The following is a 19,546-nucleotide window of genomic DNA, read 5'->3' as shown; positions in this document are numbered from 1 at the left end:
AGGGTGAAATTGACCAGCACCTTGCAGATACATTTAGTGACCCCTCCAGAGAACAAGAGTTGGGGCAGTGCGATGCCTTGATAACACCACCAGAGCCTGTAGAGGCATTCGACCTGAGGGAGCCACTCCTGAAAGAAGTACAGGAAGTAGTAAGGAAGGCAAGGTCTAGGTCTGCACCAGGACCAAGCGGAACATCGTATAAGGTGTACAAGTACTGCCCCAAGCTGCTACATCGGCTGTGGAGGATCCTAAAAGTCATCTGGAGGAAAGGGAAAACTCTAAAACAGTGGCGGTGTGCAGATGGAGTGTGGATCCCAAAAGAAGAAGACTCCAAGACCATCAGCCAGTTCAGAATCATCTCGCTTTTAAGCGTTGAAGGAAAGATCTTCTTCAGCATAGTTGCGAAGCGGTTGGCAGAGTTCTTCCTAAAAAATGGATACATTGACACCTCTGTGCAGAAAGGCGGCATACCAGGTGTTCCAGGCTGCCTAGAGCACACAGGCGTGGTTACACAGCTCCTCAGAGAAGCAAAGGAGAATAGGGGCGATCTGGTGGTGCTGTGGTTAGACCTGGCCAACGCCTATGGCTCTATGCCCCACAAGCTGGTACAGGAGGCTCTGGAGAGGCACCATGTTCCTGCCATAGTGAGAGACCTTATCCAGGATTACTATAGAGATTTCAAGCTGAGAGTCTCATCTGGGTCAACAACATCAGAGTGGCACAGGCTGGAGGTGGGAATCATCACAGGCTGCACCATTTCAGTGATCCTGTTCGCTCTGGCAATGAACATGTTGGTGAAATCTGCTGAACCGGAGTGCAGAGGGCCCAAATCGAAGACTGGAATGCGGCAACCACCAATCCATGCCTTCATGGATGACCTCACAGTGACAACGGAGTCAGTGCCTGGAGCCAGATGGATCCTGAAGGGTCTGGAGAGGGTAATTGAATGGGCCAGGATGTCATTCAAGCCAACCAAATCCAGATCTTTAGTGCTAAAGAAGGGCAGGATGGTGGAGAAGTTTCGTTTTATCATCTCAGGAACTCAAATCCCGACCCTGTCTGAAAAACCAGTAAAAAGCCTGGGAAAGATCTTCGACAGCAGCCTCAGGGATACAACATCCATCAAAAACACCTGCGAGGAGCTGGAGAGGTGGCTGAAGATTGTCGATAAAACTGGGCTCCCTGGAAAATTTAAGGCATGGGTGTACCAACATGGGATTCTGCCAAGAATACTGTGGCCTCTGCTTCTGTATGAGTTTCCGATCTCCACCATCTCAGAACTAGAAAGGAGAGTCAGCCGATACCTAAGAAGATAGCTGGGATTCCCGAGGAGCTTAAGCAGTATCGCCCTTTATGGAAACACCTGCAAGCTGCAGCTCCCGCTAAAATCCATCGAAGAGGAGTTCAAGGTCTTGCGTGCAAGAGAGGTGCTGCAGCTCCGCGAGTCTAGGGACCCCAAAGTCTCTGGGGCAGGTGTAGAGGTCAAGACGGGCAGGAAATGGAGAGCAGAGGCGGCAGTAGACCAAGCAGAGTCACGGCTGCACCATGGAGTCCTAGTGGGAGCAGTGGCCAGAGGAAGGGCTGGGCTAGGAACCTTTCAAGGGCCCCGGTTCGACAAGGCTCGGGGGAAGGAGAGGAGGAAGCTAGTTCAAAGTGAGGTGAGGGCAGCGGTGGAGGAGGAGAGGTCCAGCAAAGCAGTGGGAATGGCACGTCAGGGTGCCTGGATTAGATGGGAACAAGCGGTGGAGAGGAAGATCACGTGGACTGACCTTTGGCGGGCAGAGCCACACCGCATCAACTTCCTGGTCCAGGCAGTCTATCCCCAGTCCTGACTAGAGGCCAACAGAGAAGGAAATGAATAGTTGAAATAAAGTCGTTATTTTTGTTTGTTTTTGCACACAAAAAGTATTCTCGACACTTGATAAACTTAAGATTGAGCCACTGTAGTCACTTGGACTATTTTAACAATGTCTTTAATGACCTTTCGTGGCTGGCAAGTTTCAATCCCTGAAGAAGCCTATGGACTAGTATGGAGGAGTGATCCAGCTCTCAGCTTTCATCAAAAATATCTTAATTTGTGTTCCGAAGATGAACGAAGGTCTTACGGGGTTGGAACAACATGAGGGAGAGTAAATACTGACAGAATTTTCATTTTTGGGTGAACTATCCCTTTAAGTTGTCTTTCTTCTCTGTTGTGGTGAACAAGAAAAATGAGGGGTGGGACTTGATTGGATCATTGTGGTTTGCTATTTTAGTAATCTCTTGTGATCTCAAATTAGTGAATTTTTGTAATGTTTTGAAAGAAGTCTTATGCTCACCAAGGCTGCAGTTGTTTGATCACAAAAAAACCTCAGTGTCGCATGATCCTTCAGAAATCATCTGATTTGGTGCTCAAGACACATTTCTTATTAATAATGTTGAAAAGAGTTGTGATTCTTCATATTTTTATGGAAACCGATTTTCATGATTACATATAATAATAAAAAAATAGAAAGAACAGTATTTATTTGAAGCAGAAATCTTTGGTGACATTATAATTTAAATGTCTTTTCTGTCACATTTGATGGATAAAAATTCAGCCCCAAAAAATCTTACTGACCCAAAACTTTTGAATGGTAATGTTTGATAGATAATTGTGTATGTTACATTAAAATATCTTAATTTATGTTAATTTTCATAATTGACTGATCATTGTGTAGGTTACATTCAAATCGGTTAATTTGTTAATTTATGTTCATTTTTCATATACAATTGAGGCCTATATGATTTACTATTTGATTTGTTAATTAAAAATATAAATTGTTAGCAAACACATTGCAGGGGTGAGGATGGACAGATGTGTTTTGCTTGTATCACGTGGGAGTGAGTGAAACAGATGCATCCACGATATCATGTGACAGCAGCTCCGTAGGGGACTGATACTAGATCTGAAAGCTTTCTGGATCTGTCAAGAGCGCTGCTTTTCTACGCATAATATCTCCACCTGATTCAACAAAGAGGACAAACGCAGTGTTTTAGTGCAGCGTTTGAGTTTTCCAGGCTCTCGTTGTGTTTGCCAGTGTTTGTACTGGAGTTCATCATACTGTTTAGGAGAGAGAGAGAGAGAGGGGTGTGAAAGTGAAGCTCTATCAGTCTTTGCGGACTGGAGGTTCAAAAACAGCGGAAGAGAAAGAGTGAGAGAGGGGAATTAATCAGCCATGGCAAATATCGCTGTGCAGAGGATCAAGCGAGAGTTTAAAGAAGTGCTGAAGAGTGAAGAGGTTTGCAAAACGTTACTTTACTCTATTTTCTTAACGTTACCCGTTGAGAACAAACAAAGGGACTTTTGGGGATAAACATTCAGAAGCCAATGAGCTTGCTTAGCATGCTACGCTAATGTTAGCATGAGCTGTTATATGATGGCCTTTAGTTACGGAAGTCATACATGAAAAAATGTTTACTTCCCTTGATGTTTTAAGACGAAATCCTAGTCCGAAATGCGTAAATACTTTATAGACGCGTCTAAGAACGGCTAGATTTGTGATGGCACACGCCGAGCGATAGCTATGGAGCTTACATGCTATTTGACATAGTTAGCCTGCTAGCTTCACTAACTCTTGTTTAGTGGTCTATAATAATATAAGCACTCGTGTTTATCTTTCAAAATACTTTTTTTATTCTTTTACTTGTCGTGTCCAGACATGTTTGATTAGTGTCAGTTAGCTGTTAGGCTGTTTGAGTAGTTTTCAGTAGTGCAGTAAGTTAACTGTTACCATGGCTGTTCTAAACATTTTGAGCTGCCTACCTAGATAACTTTTTGGGAATCCTAGGCTCCTATAATGCTGTCTACCTAGGCAGCTCATTATGTTTTGAGCCAGTCTCACGACTATATAACTTACTGGTCACTTCTTTGTTCTGGGCAATAGAATTAAAGTAAACTACCTTGTCTCACTAGCTAAATGTTTGATTCTGATTTTTTTTCCTGATCACAGTTACATAAAGTGCACAATAGTTAACTTTTTGTTAATCGTTATCCATTTTTGTTTTGCTTTATAACAGACAAGTAAAAATCAAATTAAAGTAGATCTGGTGGATGAAAACTTCACAGAGTTAAAGGGTGAAATAGCAGGACCACCGGACACACCATATGAAGGTAACGTTAGTGTGACTATTTTTCTTCAGTCTTCTCTATTGCTGCCTTGATGTTTGCAAATACATTAATGTTGTGGATATGATTGTAATTTACAAGCTATTTTTCCCCACAGGGGGCCGATATCAGCTAGAAATCAAGATTCCAGAGACATATCCTTTTAATCCACCTAAGGTAATCTTTTTTTTAATATTTGATGTTTTTATGATTATTAGTTATTGTGGTTAATATTTAAAGGTAACAAATGATCTAGTGTAATTCTATGTGAAACAGGATTTTCAATAGGAAACTAAGGAAAGCATGTAGGTTGGACTTGATTTTACCAGTCAGGAATATATTGGATAGTTAATAGTGGGTCTTGCATACCATGATGCAAGGCACGTATTAATTAACTGTCACCGTCCAGCTAGCGGGATGCCTAACTTTACTTCAATATATTACTATTAAATCCTAATTTAATCATGACAAACTATATATCGCTGGAAAGGTCTAAGACTCCTAAATAGATATTTTAGCTCTGTTTTTTTATTACAAATTATGTGAATTTATAACAAGAGTGCACCTCAAAAAATCTACATCATTACAGGTGTTTCTGACCTTTGTCACAAAAGTCGACGCAAAGTCGAACACACTTATTAATAATTGAAACTTTGTTTTTTAATGCTAAAAGTTCATAATAAAACATAATCTAGAAATTGTCAATAAAAAATTATAAAATAAAATTATCCTCTAAAAAGTGTAATATATATATGTTTTATGTTTCATGTGTTATGTTTCATAATTTATTATCAAAACCTTTTCTAATCTTGACAAAACACAAATTGTCAGAAAGGTCTGAGTCTCAAGGTTCGATATTTATGGTGCGTTCACGTGCTATGGTAAATACCAAAAGCCGACCTGGAAAATGCACATGAACACCCCCTCATGTGGTATTTCCACTGGGCAGCTCGTAGAATATTTTGATGCACGAGTTGCCGAGATGAGATTGACCTTTGACCTTTTCAAAATGGCGGAGAGCAACGCGAGAGTCGTGAATGGTAAAAATATGTACTATTCATGATCTAGAAAATATACAGCATATTATTTACCGTTTGAGTTTTGATAAATCATCTTCTTGCTGTAGCAGATGACTTAAGCAATCTAAAATAGTTTTAGCTAAATAACAGGTCTGGATCTCCATCTTTTTAACACATTACGACAACAAAAGCACTTGAACGCAACACACTGGTAAATACCAGTTCACAAGTGGAAAATATCATATTTTCCATAGCACGTGAACGCACCACAAGTGACAGAAGTGGTATTTGGATAGAAATTTATTAATTTGTTACGGCAGAATGCATACAATTAAATTCAATGGAATGTATGTCACCCGGTGGCAATTTCTGGTATTACGCCTAATGCCTGGCTCACACTACAGGAGTTTTAAAATCCTAACCGATTTTGAAATCTGGTTGCACCTCACACTTAAGGAGAATCTTTGCAGATTTTCTTCCCTCAAATCTTAAACATGCTCACACTACAAGATTTGAAAATCGTGGCGCATCACACACTACAAAATGTTAATAAGATTATCATGCCAGATATGATTCCACCATGATCACGTGATCTCACGCAACAGATCGGAAGCGGAAAAGTGGATGTAAACTAAATATCTGTCCTTCAGATCAAGTCATATTTGAAAAATATGCAGTGACCAAGGAAAGTGAAATCTTTAAAAAAAAAATCATCCTTTTAACATTTAAGGATATTTCTAATGAATGGCGTCATCTCTATGAGGTGACGTGTCAGCTCCAGCGTTGCCTTGCCCATGCGCCGGAATGGGCAGCTGAGCCTTATAAAGTGGAGCTCAAAGTTAAAATTAAATGTTAAAATAATTAACAGCTTGTTTCATTACATATATATTAGAATGAATCCGAATTTCTTTTTAATTCAACGGAAATGTATGACTCACTCAAAGGCAGTCTCTTGCCGCCACCTAGTGGCCTAACTGTGTAACTGGACTGAGTGACAGCCTGTCTATAACACGCAGAGACGAGCCTCTCGTTTGTGAGATTACAGGATCGTAACTAACTGTTGTATAACAATGATCTAACAAGCTTGTGTCAGGTTTATGTTCTGTTATACTATGTGGACCCTTATTTTGACACTGTATCTTCTGTTTACTCCACTTTCTTTTGTTTCGGTTTCATTACTTCACCACGACAGCCCTACTTGTTTCTTATTGGCTATTGTGACAGTACTGACGTAATCACAATCTTGCTCATCCCGATAAATATCAAACATGTTTGATATGATCGGGGCGAGCCCGATTTGTGTGAGGGCAGATCGGGAGGTGCAAGATTCGATCTGTGAACGCCTCACATTACCAGATAATCTGCGCCAAATATCGGAACCGATCAAGGTCCTCGACAAGATATTTTCTCAGATTCTCAGTAGGGGGAAATCGGGCAGAAATCGGCCTAAAACTCCTGTAGTGTGAGCCAGGCATAAACAAAATCTCGTGGGAACTTCAATTTTTGTGATATCATCAACTTTAAATTTGGAACACAACTTGGTTAGATATATGGCTTTCATTTTATAGTAATTTTATAGTAAAAAATATTTTGTAAAATATTTATTTTATATAAAAGAAAAAATATTAATACAGTATATTTGATTTACTGTAAATTTAAACTTCCATAACTTTTTCATACTTTCATTTCAGCAATAATCTGCTGAGTGTTTTCTTTAAAACAAGACCACACTTAGGTCTATATTCCAAAGCATTCTTGAATTACAATCATTTCAGTTTGTATAGTGCATTTTATTGTCCATTATCAAAAGGGGGGGTGACAGTTAAGACACACACCCATGTTCACTTGATATTAAATAGTAAAAACTTACTAAATTGTTAGCATCTTCTGCACCATTTGAAAGTTACAGAGTGAGAAGTATTATTAAGTTTCCATGGAATAAACTAATTTACCAACTTTTCTTTGATCTGCCACTTTAATGCTCAAGCTCTTAAAGCTGGATGTATTCTTATGGGCTGTCATTGTTTTTATTGTTCATTAGCTGGAAAAATAGTTTTGAAAGTGATTAGAATGACATTGTTTCTTTGGGCCGTTATCATTATTGTTGTGATGTGGAGTCTACTGTTATGCAACTCTTTCTTTATCATTATAGTAATCATCCTGGGTGTGAACAGGCCTTTACAGTCAAGAGGAGTCAACACTTGTTGCAAAAATTCAAAGACAGTCTATAGATTTAACCAGTCTTCCAGCCTTAAATTGACTAACACTTGACTTGATTAACTAAGCAGTGAAGAACTCCGTATTTTCTGTGGCAGCTAAACCTATTCATGCGATAATTACTACTCCTGATATTATATAAAAATACCTGCTTGTATGTTCTAAATGGGACTGTAAACACAGAGATGACAACAGAAATTTGTAATCACAAATTATTAAAGTCTTGTTATATCAGTGTAATAATTCAACTTAAATATTTTAGTTCCAATACAAGAGTTTAATTTTTCTATTTTTAATTTAACTTATTAAAGACCCCCCCGGTCTCCCCAATTCCCCCTTAATTCTAGCACTGATGAATCGTGCACAAGAAGAGCCGGAACGTGTACTAACACAGAAGATGTGGTCGATTATGATTTATTCTTGACTTTTATTGAGAGATCAAAGGATGTTGAAGTTAAAACATGATTTTTTTTTCATCTTTTTCAGGTGCGGTTTATTACTAAAATCTGGCATCCCAATATAAGTTCAGTTACGGGAGCGATATGTTTGGACATTTTAAAAGACCAATGGTGGGTGCTTATTAATTAATGAGTATGATATGTCTAGTTTATTGTCCTCTAGCATATCCTGCATCATCTAATGCTTTTGACACTGTACTCTAAACTATTGTACTGTCTCTTTCCTGTTCCTTTTTTAAAAGATTCTGTACTCATACTTATTCTTCAACTACTACTGACTTCCTGTTACAGGGCTGCTGCTATGACTTTGCGAACAGTCCTGCTGTCACTACAGGCTCTGTTAGCTGCAGCAGAGCCAGATGATCCTCAAGACGCTGTGGTAGCCAATCAGGTACACATGTGTGTAAAACATGCAGCTGTCAGTGTGTCTGTCTGAGAATGTGCAATAACAAAGCATTGCAAACTTTTCAAGTACATCACTGTTGTGGTTTTTTGCAGTATAAGCAGAATCCAGAAATGTTCAAACAAACTGCTCGTCTCTGGTCTCACGTTTACGCTGGTGCTCCCGTTTCCAGTCCTGAGTACACACGCAAAATAGACAAACTTTGTGCAATGGGCTTTGACAAAGTAAGTACTGAAAATGGACAGCTGCTAGTGTGGTTAAATTTAGAGATGCACATACTTCAGCAGGGGTTGGCAACCTTAGGGGCGCGTGGCACTATCGGCACACGGCAAGACAAATCAAAACATTATCCTGAATGCGTGGAAACAATGTGAACCTACTGAAATGTGTCTGTGCATAAACACAATGTACGATAGTCAAAGAACAAAAGAAAAAAAGAAAATCACTCACTGCTCTTGGCTGAATCACTTTTGTGTCTTTAATAAGGATTCATCTATATTTAATTTATAATTTATGTAGTGTAGACTATGAAGTGTATGATAATTTTATTCAATTTCTGTATATATCCTACCTGTTAGACCTACCTGAAAATCTCAAAGCACTGTTTACAAGGTTACATGGGTAAAAAACCAAAAAAACAACGACGAAAACAATAACTTTTTGTGCATTTTGACAGGGCCAGTAAAAATCTGACTGTGGCCAATAGAAAAAAATGAGCCCTGATATATTGAAGGGCACAGGTAAAATTTATTTTACATTTTGGCATTTATTAAAATAGGTTTATGTGAAGATTGTTTTAAGTTCACTTAAATTAGAATATGTTGTAATTTTTTTAAAGCCTAATAAATGCTAAAATCGATAACTTTTAATTAGTGTAATGCTGAATGGTTATAATGGCTTAAATTGAGAAAAATAAATACATTTCAGAGATCAGTAGCAGTATTGGTATCGGTACAATTATTACAATATAAAAATATTTTAAAAGCTTATGTGCGATCAATTGCAGAAAATGTGTGATTAATGTTTTTAATCAATTGACAGCTTTCTCTCTCTCTCTCTCTCTCTCTCTCTATCTCTATATATATATATATGTGTGTGTATATGTGTGTTTTCTACTTTAATATAGTTTAAAATGATTTTTTTTCTTGTGATGTTTGTAGGCACTATTGGAAAGAATGAAATTTGGCATTTGTATGTTCAGTTGACTTGTGGAATAGCTCTTTATGATGTTCTGATTAAGTCAGTCTGGCTGTAATTTCAGTGTGATATTGTTCAGTCAAGTAAGTGAACTGTTAGCATTAGCTAACAAATTTACTGTTGCTTAGAAATGGAGTGTAACATTCAGTCTTTCTCTCCCAAACAGAATGCAGTAATAGTAGCCTTGTCATCAAAATCATGGGATGTGGAGACAGCGACAGAACTGCTACTAAGCAACTGATCATCCAGTTGTTTTCATCAGGCCATGTTTCCCTCAAACCCCTCCTGCTTCATGACCCGTTCACTCCCACCCAACCATCCACACGTGCATCAGCCATCTTGGTTTGTGTTCAGAGTGAATGTTTGGGTAAGATCAGCAGTTAGACCGCAAGACAATTAGTCATCTTCTATCTCTAGCAAATGTTCACGTGTCTTGTCTTTTTCCTCCCATCATTTTCACTAATTTTCCCTCTTAAAATTAAGACGTCACTTCCCTTTTAAAGGAACCCAACAAAGACGAAGCCTGCATCACTGTCATTTCACACTAAAAGAAACTCCCACTTGCATCTGTGAAACAGTGTTAGAACATGTAAATTAGTATATTTAAGGTTGTGTACTTTTAAAAAGGAAAATTGGCAGGAATGTTTTTTTTTCTTCTATCTGTACACTATAAAATTGTTTTGGGATATGCTTATTTGAATGGGATATTTAGTATATAAAAACAAAAATTTTGAGATTAATTAGTCCCTTTCTATTTGACGCTCTTACAATGAACAAATGTGTGTTTTATTTGCTCATTTGATTCTTTTAACGTTTCTTTTGGCTTTCCTTTGCACTAATCAGTCTGTATAGTAGTTGAAATGGCCAGATGACATGGTGTTACGTTGTGAGTGCAGACATGGTTTCAAACGTACTGGGTGAAGTGTTAATTTTTTTTAAATCAAAGGAAGATGCCCCTTCTTACTTTTCCTCTTTTTGACAAAGGGGTCGATGTGGTATTGGTGACCACAAATCCTTTCTCTACTTCTTTTCAAGGCAGCTGTAGGGGTGCGACTTGATCACGGACAGATATACCTCGAGTTGCCTCGAATTTTTTTTTTTGAAGAATGTATTGTATAAAACTTGCATTGAAGTATAAAAAGTTTGTACATGCAGAGATGAGAAAGTGAAGACCCAAGAGTTTCTCCTCTAATAATGATTGGCTTTTTCTTTGTGGAACAATCAAGATGGTGAGGTGCATCAAAAACTGTTAAGGCACAGAACTAGTTGGTGTAGAGGTTTAAAAGTCTCTGTGTGTGAGGTGGGGTGTGTTTTTTTCCACCTGAGGCTGCTGATATTATTTCATTTTTCACACGTTTCAAACTGACGTTGCAAGCATGAATCAAACAGCTAGAGTTTTCTATTCTACAAAGATGCTTCAAAGCAAACGGGCCAAGAGCAAGTACTGCCACACAATGCTTTGTGAACCTGTTTTTTTACCTAGTGTTCTTTTCTTGCAGGGGTGAATTGTTAAAAGGTTTATTTCTCCCTTTGTTACTTGACCTCCCTCTATTTGCTAGCATTCCCACATACCATCCGTTTTCATAATGCCCCCACTTTCACAACTAGTTGCTTTCATACACCTTTCTCATGTACATATAGCACATTTTTTGGGGGGGATAAAGAACTGTTCATCTCTAGAATGCACCATCGATGGCTGGATTTATATTTTGTATGAAAAACAAAAATGAAACAAAAACAAAAAGGACTGTCTTCCTGTAGTGATCACCTGGTTCAATATTGCACGAAGTGAATAAAAGGACAAAAACTTCTGTCAAAGGAGAAATGCAGGTCATAGGCTCTGGCTTTAGTCACTTTAAGCTCCTTCACAAAATGAGACAGAAAAAACCCTACTCGAGCCGTACAAGCATGGTTATTTATTGTGAAACTGTCATTCTTTTGAATTAAAAAAGTGAAAAATTAACTTATCTGTGAATCTTTGTTCTGTGCAAGTTATTACATTATGTCAGTAGATGTCAAATGCATATTCTATGAATGTAATTGTGAAAAAACAGCTTTGTAACGGTTAAAAGTGTGTGTGTGTGAATTAAATGGAATAGCCTTTTTGATATATCCAATTTGAATATTGGAACAATATTTGGAATTAATCCAAACACAAATCTCATGTAGCAAATGCAGGGTGTCCAAATGAGGAATTTATGCTCATACACCCAACAGAATAAATAGCATCATTACTAATCAAAGTCTTACAGTCCTTGCACTGTAAACGTAGAGGTAAACTAAATGAATGCAGGAAAGGAGCCTCAATGAAACCTTGCAATCAAAGAAATCTGATGACAATATTTGGATTTAATAGAGGGTTAAAAGAGGAGAGGGAGATAAAACAGTAAAAAAAATCTTTCCATGTATTTAATAAGCAACCTTAGAGCAGATTAAAACAACTTTTTTTTCTTTCAAATGTTTGTTTTTAAAAATGGCTCCGGACAGAGGAAGAGCGCAACAATTTCAACAGAAAACAAAAGAAAACTAATGAAGAGAAACAGATCTGTGTTTCTACATACAAGTTTGAACATCTGAATCTAAAGAATTCATTCCTCATTCATCTGAGGTGTGGGGTAAAGACAGTTCAGGTTTGTGAAGAGCATTTGATGTTTAAGTAGATGTGTCTCTTCGTTCGGTCATTCAAACATTTACTGCCTGACCGTCCTTGTCTTCACGAACCGACGCTTTACCTGAAACAGAAACAAAACATAAATCAACAATTTGCATGATAGCAGATTATGACAAAGTAAGACAATTACTGATATCTAGGCCAGGTGAGATTCCATGTGGGCCTGAGGAAACCTTAGAAAGAATTGTCAATATTTACTTATCCCTATGTCATTGCAAACCAGTGAACCGTTTTTTTGTTTTTACAATTTTCCATGAAACATAAAAGTAGAAATTTAGAACAGATAGGGTAAGTAAAGAAATGAATTGCTTCATCAGTAAGGATGCATTACATTGATCAAAAGTAGCTTAAAATGTTACAAAAGATTTAACAAAAAATTAAGCATCACTTCTGTTTTCTACATTGATAAAGAAGAAATGTTGCTTGATCACATTCTTCAAACTTTATCATAGTATTCCTATTCAATGAAAAATGACAACATTGAATACAGTTTGGAACAACATTAGGGTAAAGTAAATGACAATTTTCATGCCAAAAGCTACAAGAAACATGAACTGTTTAAGTGCTCCAGGTTACAGCATGACATCAGTGCTAAATGAAGCTCTCCCTCAGACACTCACTGACAGCTCCCCCTGCTCTGCTGCATAGGTGGATTCTCTCAGTTTGGGGCCTGCTGCACCCCTGAGCTGTTCGAGAATGGCTTCTTCCTGCTGCTCCTGTAGCTGTGTGAGTGAGAGTACATACTCTGGGCTGGACTCAAATTCTCTCTCTGTCTCCCCTTCACTCCCATAAGTCTTCTGAGACAGGCGGGTGTCTTGGTACACATGCTGTTCTCGCTGTGCTACCCTCACTGATCTTAAACAAAAGAAACACCTGCCTCAACTCCACATAAAAGAATTCAATAACTGCTAAAGGTGACAAAGCTATGGCTTGTTCACACCAAGTCCGATGCCAGAATGTCGCATACAAGTTTTCAAATGATCTTTCATTAATTCCTGTGATTGCAAAGCTGATTTTTAAGCAGCTATTATAAATGTTGAAAGTGGTTGATTTTTTTGTGTGGAAACCTTAATACACTGTTTAAACAGTTTTTAGAACTTTACTGTTATTTTAGACCCATTTGCTGAATAAAAGTATTCATTAAAAAAATCTTAATGAACCCAAACTTTTGAATTGTAGTGTACAAAAAAGTATAAATGAAAATTATAGTATCCTGTGAGTAACAGGCTGCTTGCTAATAACAGTACTAAGTAATTTTAATTATACTTATGCTCATAAAACAACCACATACAGTACCTCTACTACTTATAAACAACAATGTGGTGCTAGAAATGTATACTGCACATTTAAACTTACAAGATACTTTTATTATTTACATTGAATGATTGTTTTAGAAAGCAAATTCATTAGATGCCATCCTCCTGCTAGAAAAAGTCCCTGACATACAAAGGTTAATAAATGGGTTCTGTGCGATGATAGGTGGAACTGTATATCATGTATCTTAGCCTGGCTGGAACACTGCGTTTACCAATTAGAAACCAAGGCCAAACTTCCCCATTCGATAGCACATCACTATTCTGTAACCAGCTCTGCCAGAGTTATTATATAATTGCTTGCACTCATGGTACCAAAAATGAAATATCACAGCTTTTGAGTTCTTTTCAGCATGCAGGAAAACAAAATAATAAATACAAATTAATCTTCGGAAATGGTGTGAAAGCATTCATAGATCATCAAATGCAGGCCTAGTGGTAAAGTGGAAATTCTAGATTAATTTCCAGTAAAACTACAAGTGATTTATATCATACTATGCATAATGTACAGAAAAGTCACTCCTTTGTTACCTTTGCAGGTCAATCTGTCTCTGCGGCCCCGCTCTTTTGGGCTCTGCTTCTTTCTGCTGTTTTGGTGTCTTGACACTGATTGAATCAGCTGACGCTGTGGTGACGGGATCCTGAGCAGGTGCTGCTCTCTTACGGCCCCGCCCAGACCCTCCCCCTGTCGTAGCTCCAGCCTCTTTATCTGGTGTGGCAACACCCGCAGGGTTTTTAGGGGGTCGGCCACGTCGTGGTTTATTGGCGGGGGGAACTGACACTGCAGAGGGGTTTGAAGACACGCTGTTTTCTGTGCCGTCACTTGCAGGTGCAGCACGTTTCTTCCCACTGGGCTGAGCAGCCTCTTCCTAAAAGAGAGCAAAAATACTGAAAATGTTGGACTTTCACACTTCTGTTGTCCCTCATTCAGTGTTTACATGGGATATTTCTGACCTTCTTTACACCTCCTGCTTTTGTAATCACTGGATTCTCTTCATTCTCTCTTGCCCCCGTCTCTGAAACCTCAGAACTCGCATCCCTTTATGACAGAGAAAGAGAAAGTTGTAAATTCTTGATAAGGATGACACACTTCCTGCAGTAAAGATTAATCAACGCTGGATAAATTCCACATCATAGTGAATGAAAAGTAAAAATAAATCAATTGTGATAAGCACAAACCTGCTCTTATTTGTTGCAGGCGAGCTGGGTTGGGAGTTAGTGCTTGCGTTGCTCCCTGTGTCGGAGGTGGTGGTTTTAATGAACGGTCGCCGAGCGGTTACCGTTAAAGGTTTGTTCACTGCCCCCAAAACACCTGTCTGCTTTGGTGGTTGCTGAAAAATATTAATGTGTTAAGTAACAAATGAGCTATGTAATGCAGTCAAGGAATTCAATTGGTAGTTGCATCATTTCAATACAACTTTCCTAAAAGAACACAGTGTCACTGATCTATCCCTGCGTGCAAAATAACTCCCAACAAACTAGGAGTTCCTAAACTTTTTGTCTGCTGAACCTAAAATACATTTACTTGGAGATTATAAGTAATGTTCTAATGTAGTGAAATATATATGCATGCACTAGTATTAACTGTAATATTGTGAAATATTACAATTTAAAATGAATTTCTATATTAATATTTAGTTTTACATTTAAATTTATTTGTTCAAAATACACTAAAAACAATATTGTGTGATATGTTTACAGTTTAAATGAACTATTTTCTATTTTAATATATTTTAAAATGTAATTTATTCCTGAGATGGCAAAGCTGAATTTTCAGCAGCCAGTCTTCAGTGTCACATGATCCTTCAGAAATCATTCTAATAAGTGGATTTGGTGCTCAAGAAACATTTCTTTTTAAAATCAATGTTGAGAACAGATGTACTGCTTTATAGAAACCATACATTTTTCCCCCCTCAAAACAGCATTTATTGTAAATAGAAAACTTTTGAAACAATGTAAGACTTTACTGTCACTATGATCATTTTAATGTGTCCTTGCTAAATATATTCATTTCTTTATGAACAACAACAACAAAAACAAACAAACAAGAAACTTGTCAACCAAAAACATTTTAAAGTTTATTTTTAAAACCTGAGCAATCATGCCTTTGCCGTTAATGAATGTTTAGACAAACGTGTCATCCGGGTATCATTCACATATAATTACAGAGGTGACAAAACCTACCTGGATTTTCCCTGTCTGCAGAACTATTTTTGCCTCTGGTGAGAGATATTCCTTATCATTGACAAAATCCTGTACATAGGAATAGATGGAATGAGTTTTGTAGTCAGTACACATGTAAAGCGTAATTATGATAGTCAGAGTGGTTGTTACCTTATCAGGTGGGGTAAAGAACTTGCTAGGCAGCACAGGATCTTTTGGAGAGTCCAGATGACATGAAGTGCTCTTGTTTGCGATTACAAATAATGCCACATCACACACAATGTAAAGTTTCTGTAAATGCATGGAAATAGAGTAAAACACACTGGGATTCAGAAATACATAAACACTATACATAATTCGTTAATGATACGGACCTCGTTTGCCTTTGGGTCATCTGGGGCCTGTGCATCTTTCGTTTGTTTGATGTTCTCTACCATCTTCCTCAGGAATGAGTGGCTGTTATTCTCATTCTTTGTCATCAACACCTCCAGCATGAACCACAAGCACCTGGTAAAATACATTTTCATTTGAATTATTTAAAAAAAGTTTTCAAACAAACATCCTGTGAGAACCTTAGTGTCTGCACCTACTCACTCTACTACTATCGACTACTCACAGAAATAAAAAGAGAAGGTTTAATAATACAATTTGAGAGCATTGGTCAGATCATGTAGCTATCTGTGTGTAGAAGGTGGAAACTGCAAAAGTGTGTGAATGTGTTTAACACATACTCTTTGACGTCTCTGATCTGCTCCAAATCCTGTGGCTTGGTAAGGTCTGGATCGTGAGCTAGAAGATGGATCATGTACGGAACCACATATTCTGGCAGGAGAGACAGCAGCTTTTCTGAAAAAAATAATAATAAGAGAACAGGCAGGATATTTAGGTCTTTGTCATTCATGCAATCCTGCAGAAAATAGTTACTGCCTCAAGTGTTATACCAAAAAACAGAAATGTTATCTACCATGGGCCATGGGATTCTGTTTGATGTACTCTCTGCGGACACTGATGTTCTTGAGTAGGCACTGTCGGGCATGAGCACGTCGCTCTTTCACTGGGTCTTTAGCACACAAAGCAAACACAGCCATGTACTCCAGTGGCAACAACAACTTCACCAGAGCAACATGTAACTTCTGAGCAAAGATCTGCCGCACCTGATAGCACTCATCCTATGAAGAGAGGGGAAAGGGAAGGAAATTCTGAAAAAATGCAAAGTTGAAAGTACGGCTAATATATGATTTTGTAGCATGCGCCTGAGGTGGGAGTCACACATGTCCAAGTCACAAGTAAGTCTCAAGTCCCTACCATCAAGTCTCAAGCAAGTCTAAGTCGCAGTACACACAACCAAGTCAAGTCAAGTCAGTGGTTTACTTCAAGCAAGTCAAGTCGAGTCCTGCTAAGGGTCAAGTCAAGTTACAATACCAAAGACGAAAAAGTAGAGTTTATATTGGCCTCAACCATATATATTTTTCTCTCAGAAATGATTACCTTTCTTATACATTTAAATTTTAATAATAGTAATAATATTCATAATTTATTATAGCATGCATTCATGATTATCAAAATTTGGAATTATTATTATAATTATACGAAAAATGTAGAAGATAAAACATTTGTAGGTAAATTCACAAGTGTGATGCATTAATTATATTGGTTTCATAGCAAATGTCATATGTTTAACTTCGTATTTTTTTTTAAGGAATATCATCGGCCGACTTTATTAACTTTCCCATTTAGAGCCAATATTTGACCCCATAAATTGATATCCAGGGGCATTTTTTTCTAACGATGTTCTAACCATGCATTTACACTGCAATTACAACACCATTAACATTTTTTATGAGATTAATGATTTAAATATAATCATTTTAATATAGAAAAAATAAGATAATTTTATAAAATATAATATAAAAATATAATAAATTATATATTTTTAATTATAAAATTAAAACCACCAATAGGTGGCGCCAAATCCCCGTCTTAATGTACGAGTCATAGAAGCATTCATTCAACTGATTCGTTCAAAACGGCAGATTCATTCTGGAACTAAGCAACTAGGTCACTGAATCACAAAAAACCCGGATTTAGTTTGGAACTATTGTCATTGGAGAAATAGAGCAAAAACAGAGAATATTTACAATATTACATCTAAAATGTCAATTCACGATGTGTTTTTTCTGGGCTTCTGCTGCGTCACGCAATCGCGCAGAATCTGATGACTGGCGTCAATGGTTCCGTTGCTTTCATTTTGTTCATCAATTGATGTTGCGAATGGGATAATTTATATCAACATTTATATAAAGTCATTCTCGAGTCATACAGTTCAAGTCAAGTCTCGAGTCATTGGATCTCAAGTCAAAGTCAAGTCATTTTCTTAATTTAGTCAAGCAAGTCTCAAGTCCTTAAATTTGCGACTCGAGTCAGACTCGAGTCAAGTCATGTGACTCGAGTCCCACATCTCTGGCATGCGCTAATATCCACTTATGTTAGTCAATGTTTCATGTACCAACTGTTGTAATTTAGGCTCTCAGCTATTTTTCAACTGTTTTTGCTCTTGTACTTTTAAGACCTTTATATATAAAATGACTTTACAATTATGCATTTGCAAGACTCTTTCATCTAAAGTTTCACTGTATTCGAGGTAACACAAATTAAATTATGACTGCATATAATAATGTTAAACTCACTTGTAGCATTTAAACTGATTTATAGATCATTTTTATTTAGACAGTATAGAATTTTAAGCCATTAAAACAAAATTGTAATTTTAATATAATTTAATAACTTTAATCAGCACATCCCTAAAAAGTTTTTTTTAATGTGTTCCATACGTGTCCATGTAGTCTTGTGCAGAACTCACATTAATGACGAGTCCACAGAGCTGGAACTGTTCTGGAGTGATGATGTCATGGTAACAAGGCTCTTGTGCCAGTTTCATGATAGCGCTCCCCGCTGCAAGCCTCAGTCGAGACATGTCAGACTTGCTGTGTCCAGAAACACACAGGTTAGAGGCCTTCTACAAGACTAGGGCCGCTTTCATAATTGCAGAAAATTACTTGGGGGAGTCTTGACACCCAGTTTATACCTGATTTTCTTCTGCTCTGTGAGGTCTCCCTCACTGACCAGCATGGCTGAGAGGAGTCTGAGAGTAGAGTTAGCAGATTTAGACTGATTATTCCTCATTCCCAGCAACCAGCGCACCAACAGCTTAATGGCTTGCACCTGGAAACACAGACAGACATGCACATGTATACACACACAAATCAACAAGATATGTTGTTTTCAACTTAATTACTCAAAGACATTTACCTTAGCCAGCACTTCAGGGGAAACCTCATCATCAGCTGTCCAGAGCCGCCCATTCTTGTTTCCCACAGACTGACAGGGAAAGAGGGTTAGTTTACCATGCAAGGCAAAAAAATAATTCCTACATGCCTAAAACAGAAATAATACATCAATATGCTCACTCTGTCATTCATCAGAAGGTCCTTCACGATAAAATTGGCTACGATTGACTTCATGGGTGATGCAAATTGATCCGGGGCCAGCATGGAGATGTGTCCAAGAGACACGAGTGGAGTGATCAGCTGTTCAGGCACATCTGCATTCAGACTGCGAGACAATGGCTAAAGAGACCGAGACAAAAAGGTATTTGAAAAACTTGCATGCAGTAAAAACTCAATTTCTTTCAGTATCGCAACATTCACAGGATTTGGCGGTCAAAAAACGTAATGTGTAATACATTTGGTGGCATTTTAAGCAAAGACTGCATTTGTGAAAATGCTTTTATGCACATAGATTTACCTCAAATATTTGTGCTAACTGGACCTCTTTGTTGTGAAAGATGGCATGGATGCAGTTGACCGCCTGTTTGGCCTGGTGGGGGGTGCCTCGTTTTGCCTTCTGATGTAGTATGGGAATTAGAGTCCTGTACACAGATTTAGAGAACATTTAACTACATATTTTTACTTTTGAATTT

The 19,546-nt window shown here is 37.8% G+C and overlaps 2 protein-coding genes across 3 annotated transcripts in view; one reads left to right on the top strand and one right to left on the bottom strand.

Moving 5' to 3' along the window:
* The first annotated feature begins 2,831 nt into the window (after positions 1–2,831).
* On the top strand, positions 2,832–11,383 carry ube2kb (ubiquitin-conjugating enzyme E2Kb (UBC1 homolog, yeast)). The gene is made up of 7 exons (XM_077203572.1): positions 2,832–3,260; positions 4,039–4,132; positions 4,245–4,303; positions 7,849–7,931; positions 8,112–8,211; positions 8,319–8,447; positions 9,587–11,383. Exons 1-7 carry the CDS (start codon positions 3,198–3,200, stop codon positions 9,659–9,661), a joined length of 603 nt encoding a protein of 200 aa, XP_077059687.1. The 5' UTR covers positions 2,832–3,197; the 3' UTR covers positions 9,662–11,383.
* Positions 11,384–11,749: 366 nt separating this feature from the next.
* The window catches only part of pds5a (PDS5 cohesin associated factor A), a 45,797-nt gene continuing 38,000 nt past the window's right edge, over positions 11,750–19,546 (bottom strand). The window contains exons 20-34 of one of the 2 annotated variants that reach the window (XM_077203549.1): positions 19,372–19,495; positions 19,035–19,193; positions 18,877–18,945; positions 18,653–18,789; positions 18,428–18,551; positions 16,532–16,736; positions 16,299–16,413; positions 15,942–16,074; positions 15,739–15,858; positions 15,589–15,657; positions 14,584–14,735; positions 14,359–14,443; positions 13,936–14,273; positions 12,712–12,946; positions 11,750–12,152 (exon numbers count right to left, since the gene is read on the bottom strand). In XM_077203549.1, the coding sequence (XP_077059664.1) occupies positions 12,111–12,152; positions 12,712–12,946; positions 13,936–14,273; positions 14,359–14,443; positions 14,584–14,735; positions 15,589–15,657; positions 15,739–15,858; positions 15,942–16,074; positions 16,299–16,413; positions 16,532–16,736; positions 18,428–18,551; positions 18,653–18,789; positions 18,877–18,945; positions 19,035–19,193; positions 19,372–19,495 (2,107 nt within the window). In that variant the 3' untranslated portion in view covers positions 11,750–12,110. The remainder of the gene's footprint in view (positions 12,153–12,711; positions 12,947–13,935; positions 14,274–14,358; positions 14,444–14,583; positions 14,736–15,588; positions 15,658–15,738; positions 15,859–15,941; positions 16,075–16,298; positions 16,414–16,531; positions 16,737–18,427; positions 18,552–18,652; positions 18,790–18,876; positions 18,946–19,034; positions 19,194–19,371; positions 19,496–19,546) is intronic. The other variant, XM_077203559.1, reaches the window with a different exon arrangement.

This window comes from Siphateles boraxobius, unplaced genomic scaffold (genome assembly GCF_051911475.1).
Source record: "Siphateles boraxobius isolate OS27281-9 unplaced genomic scaffold, OSU_SipBor_1 119, whole genome shotgun sequence".
Lineage (NCBI taxonomy): Eukaryota > Metazoa > Chordata > Actinopteri > Cypriniformes > Leuciscidae > Siphateles > Siphateles boraxobius.
Note: the sequence above shows the minus strand (reverse complement) of the source record. Positions and strands in the feature narration are given on the sequence as shown.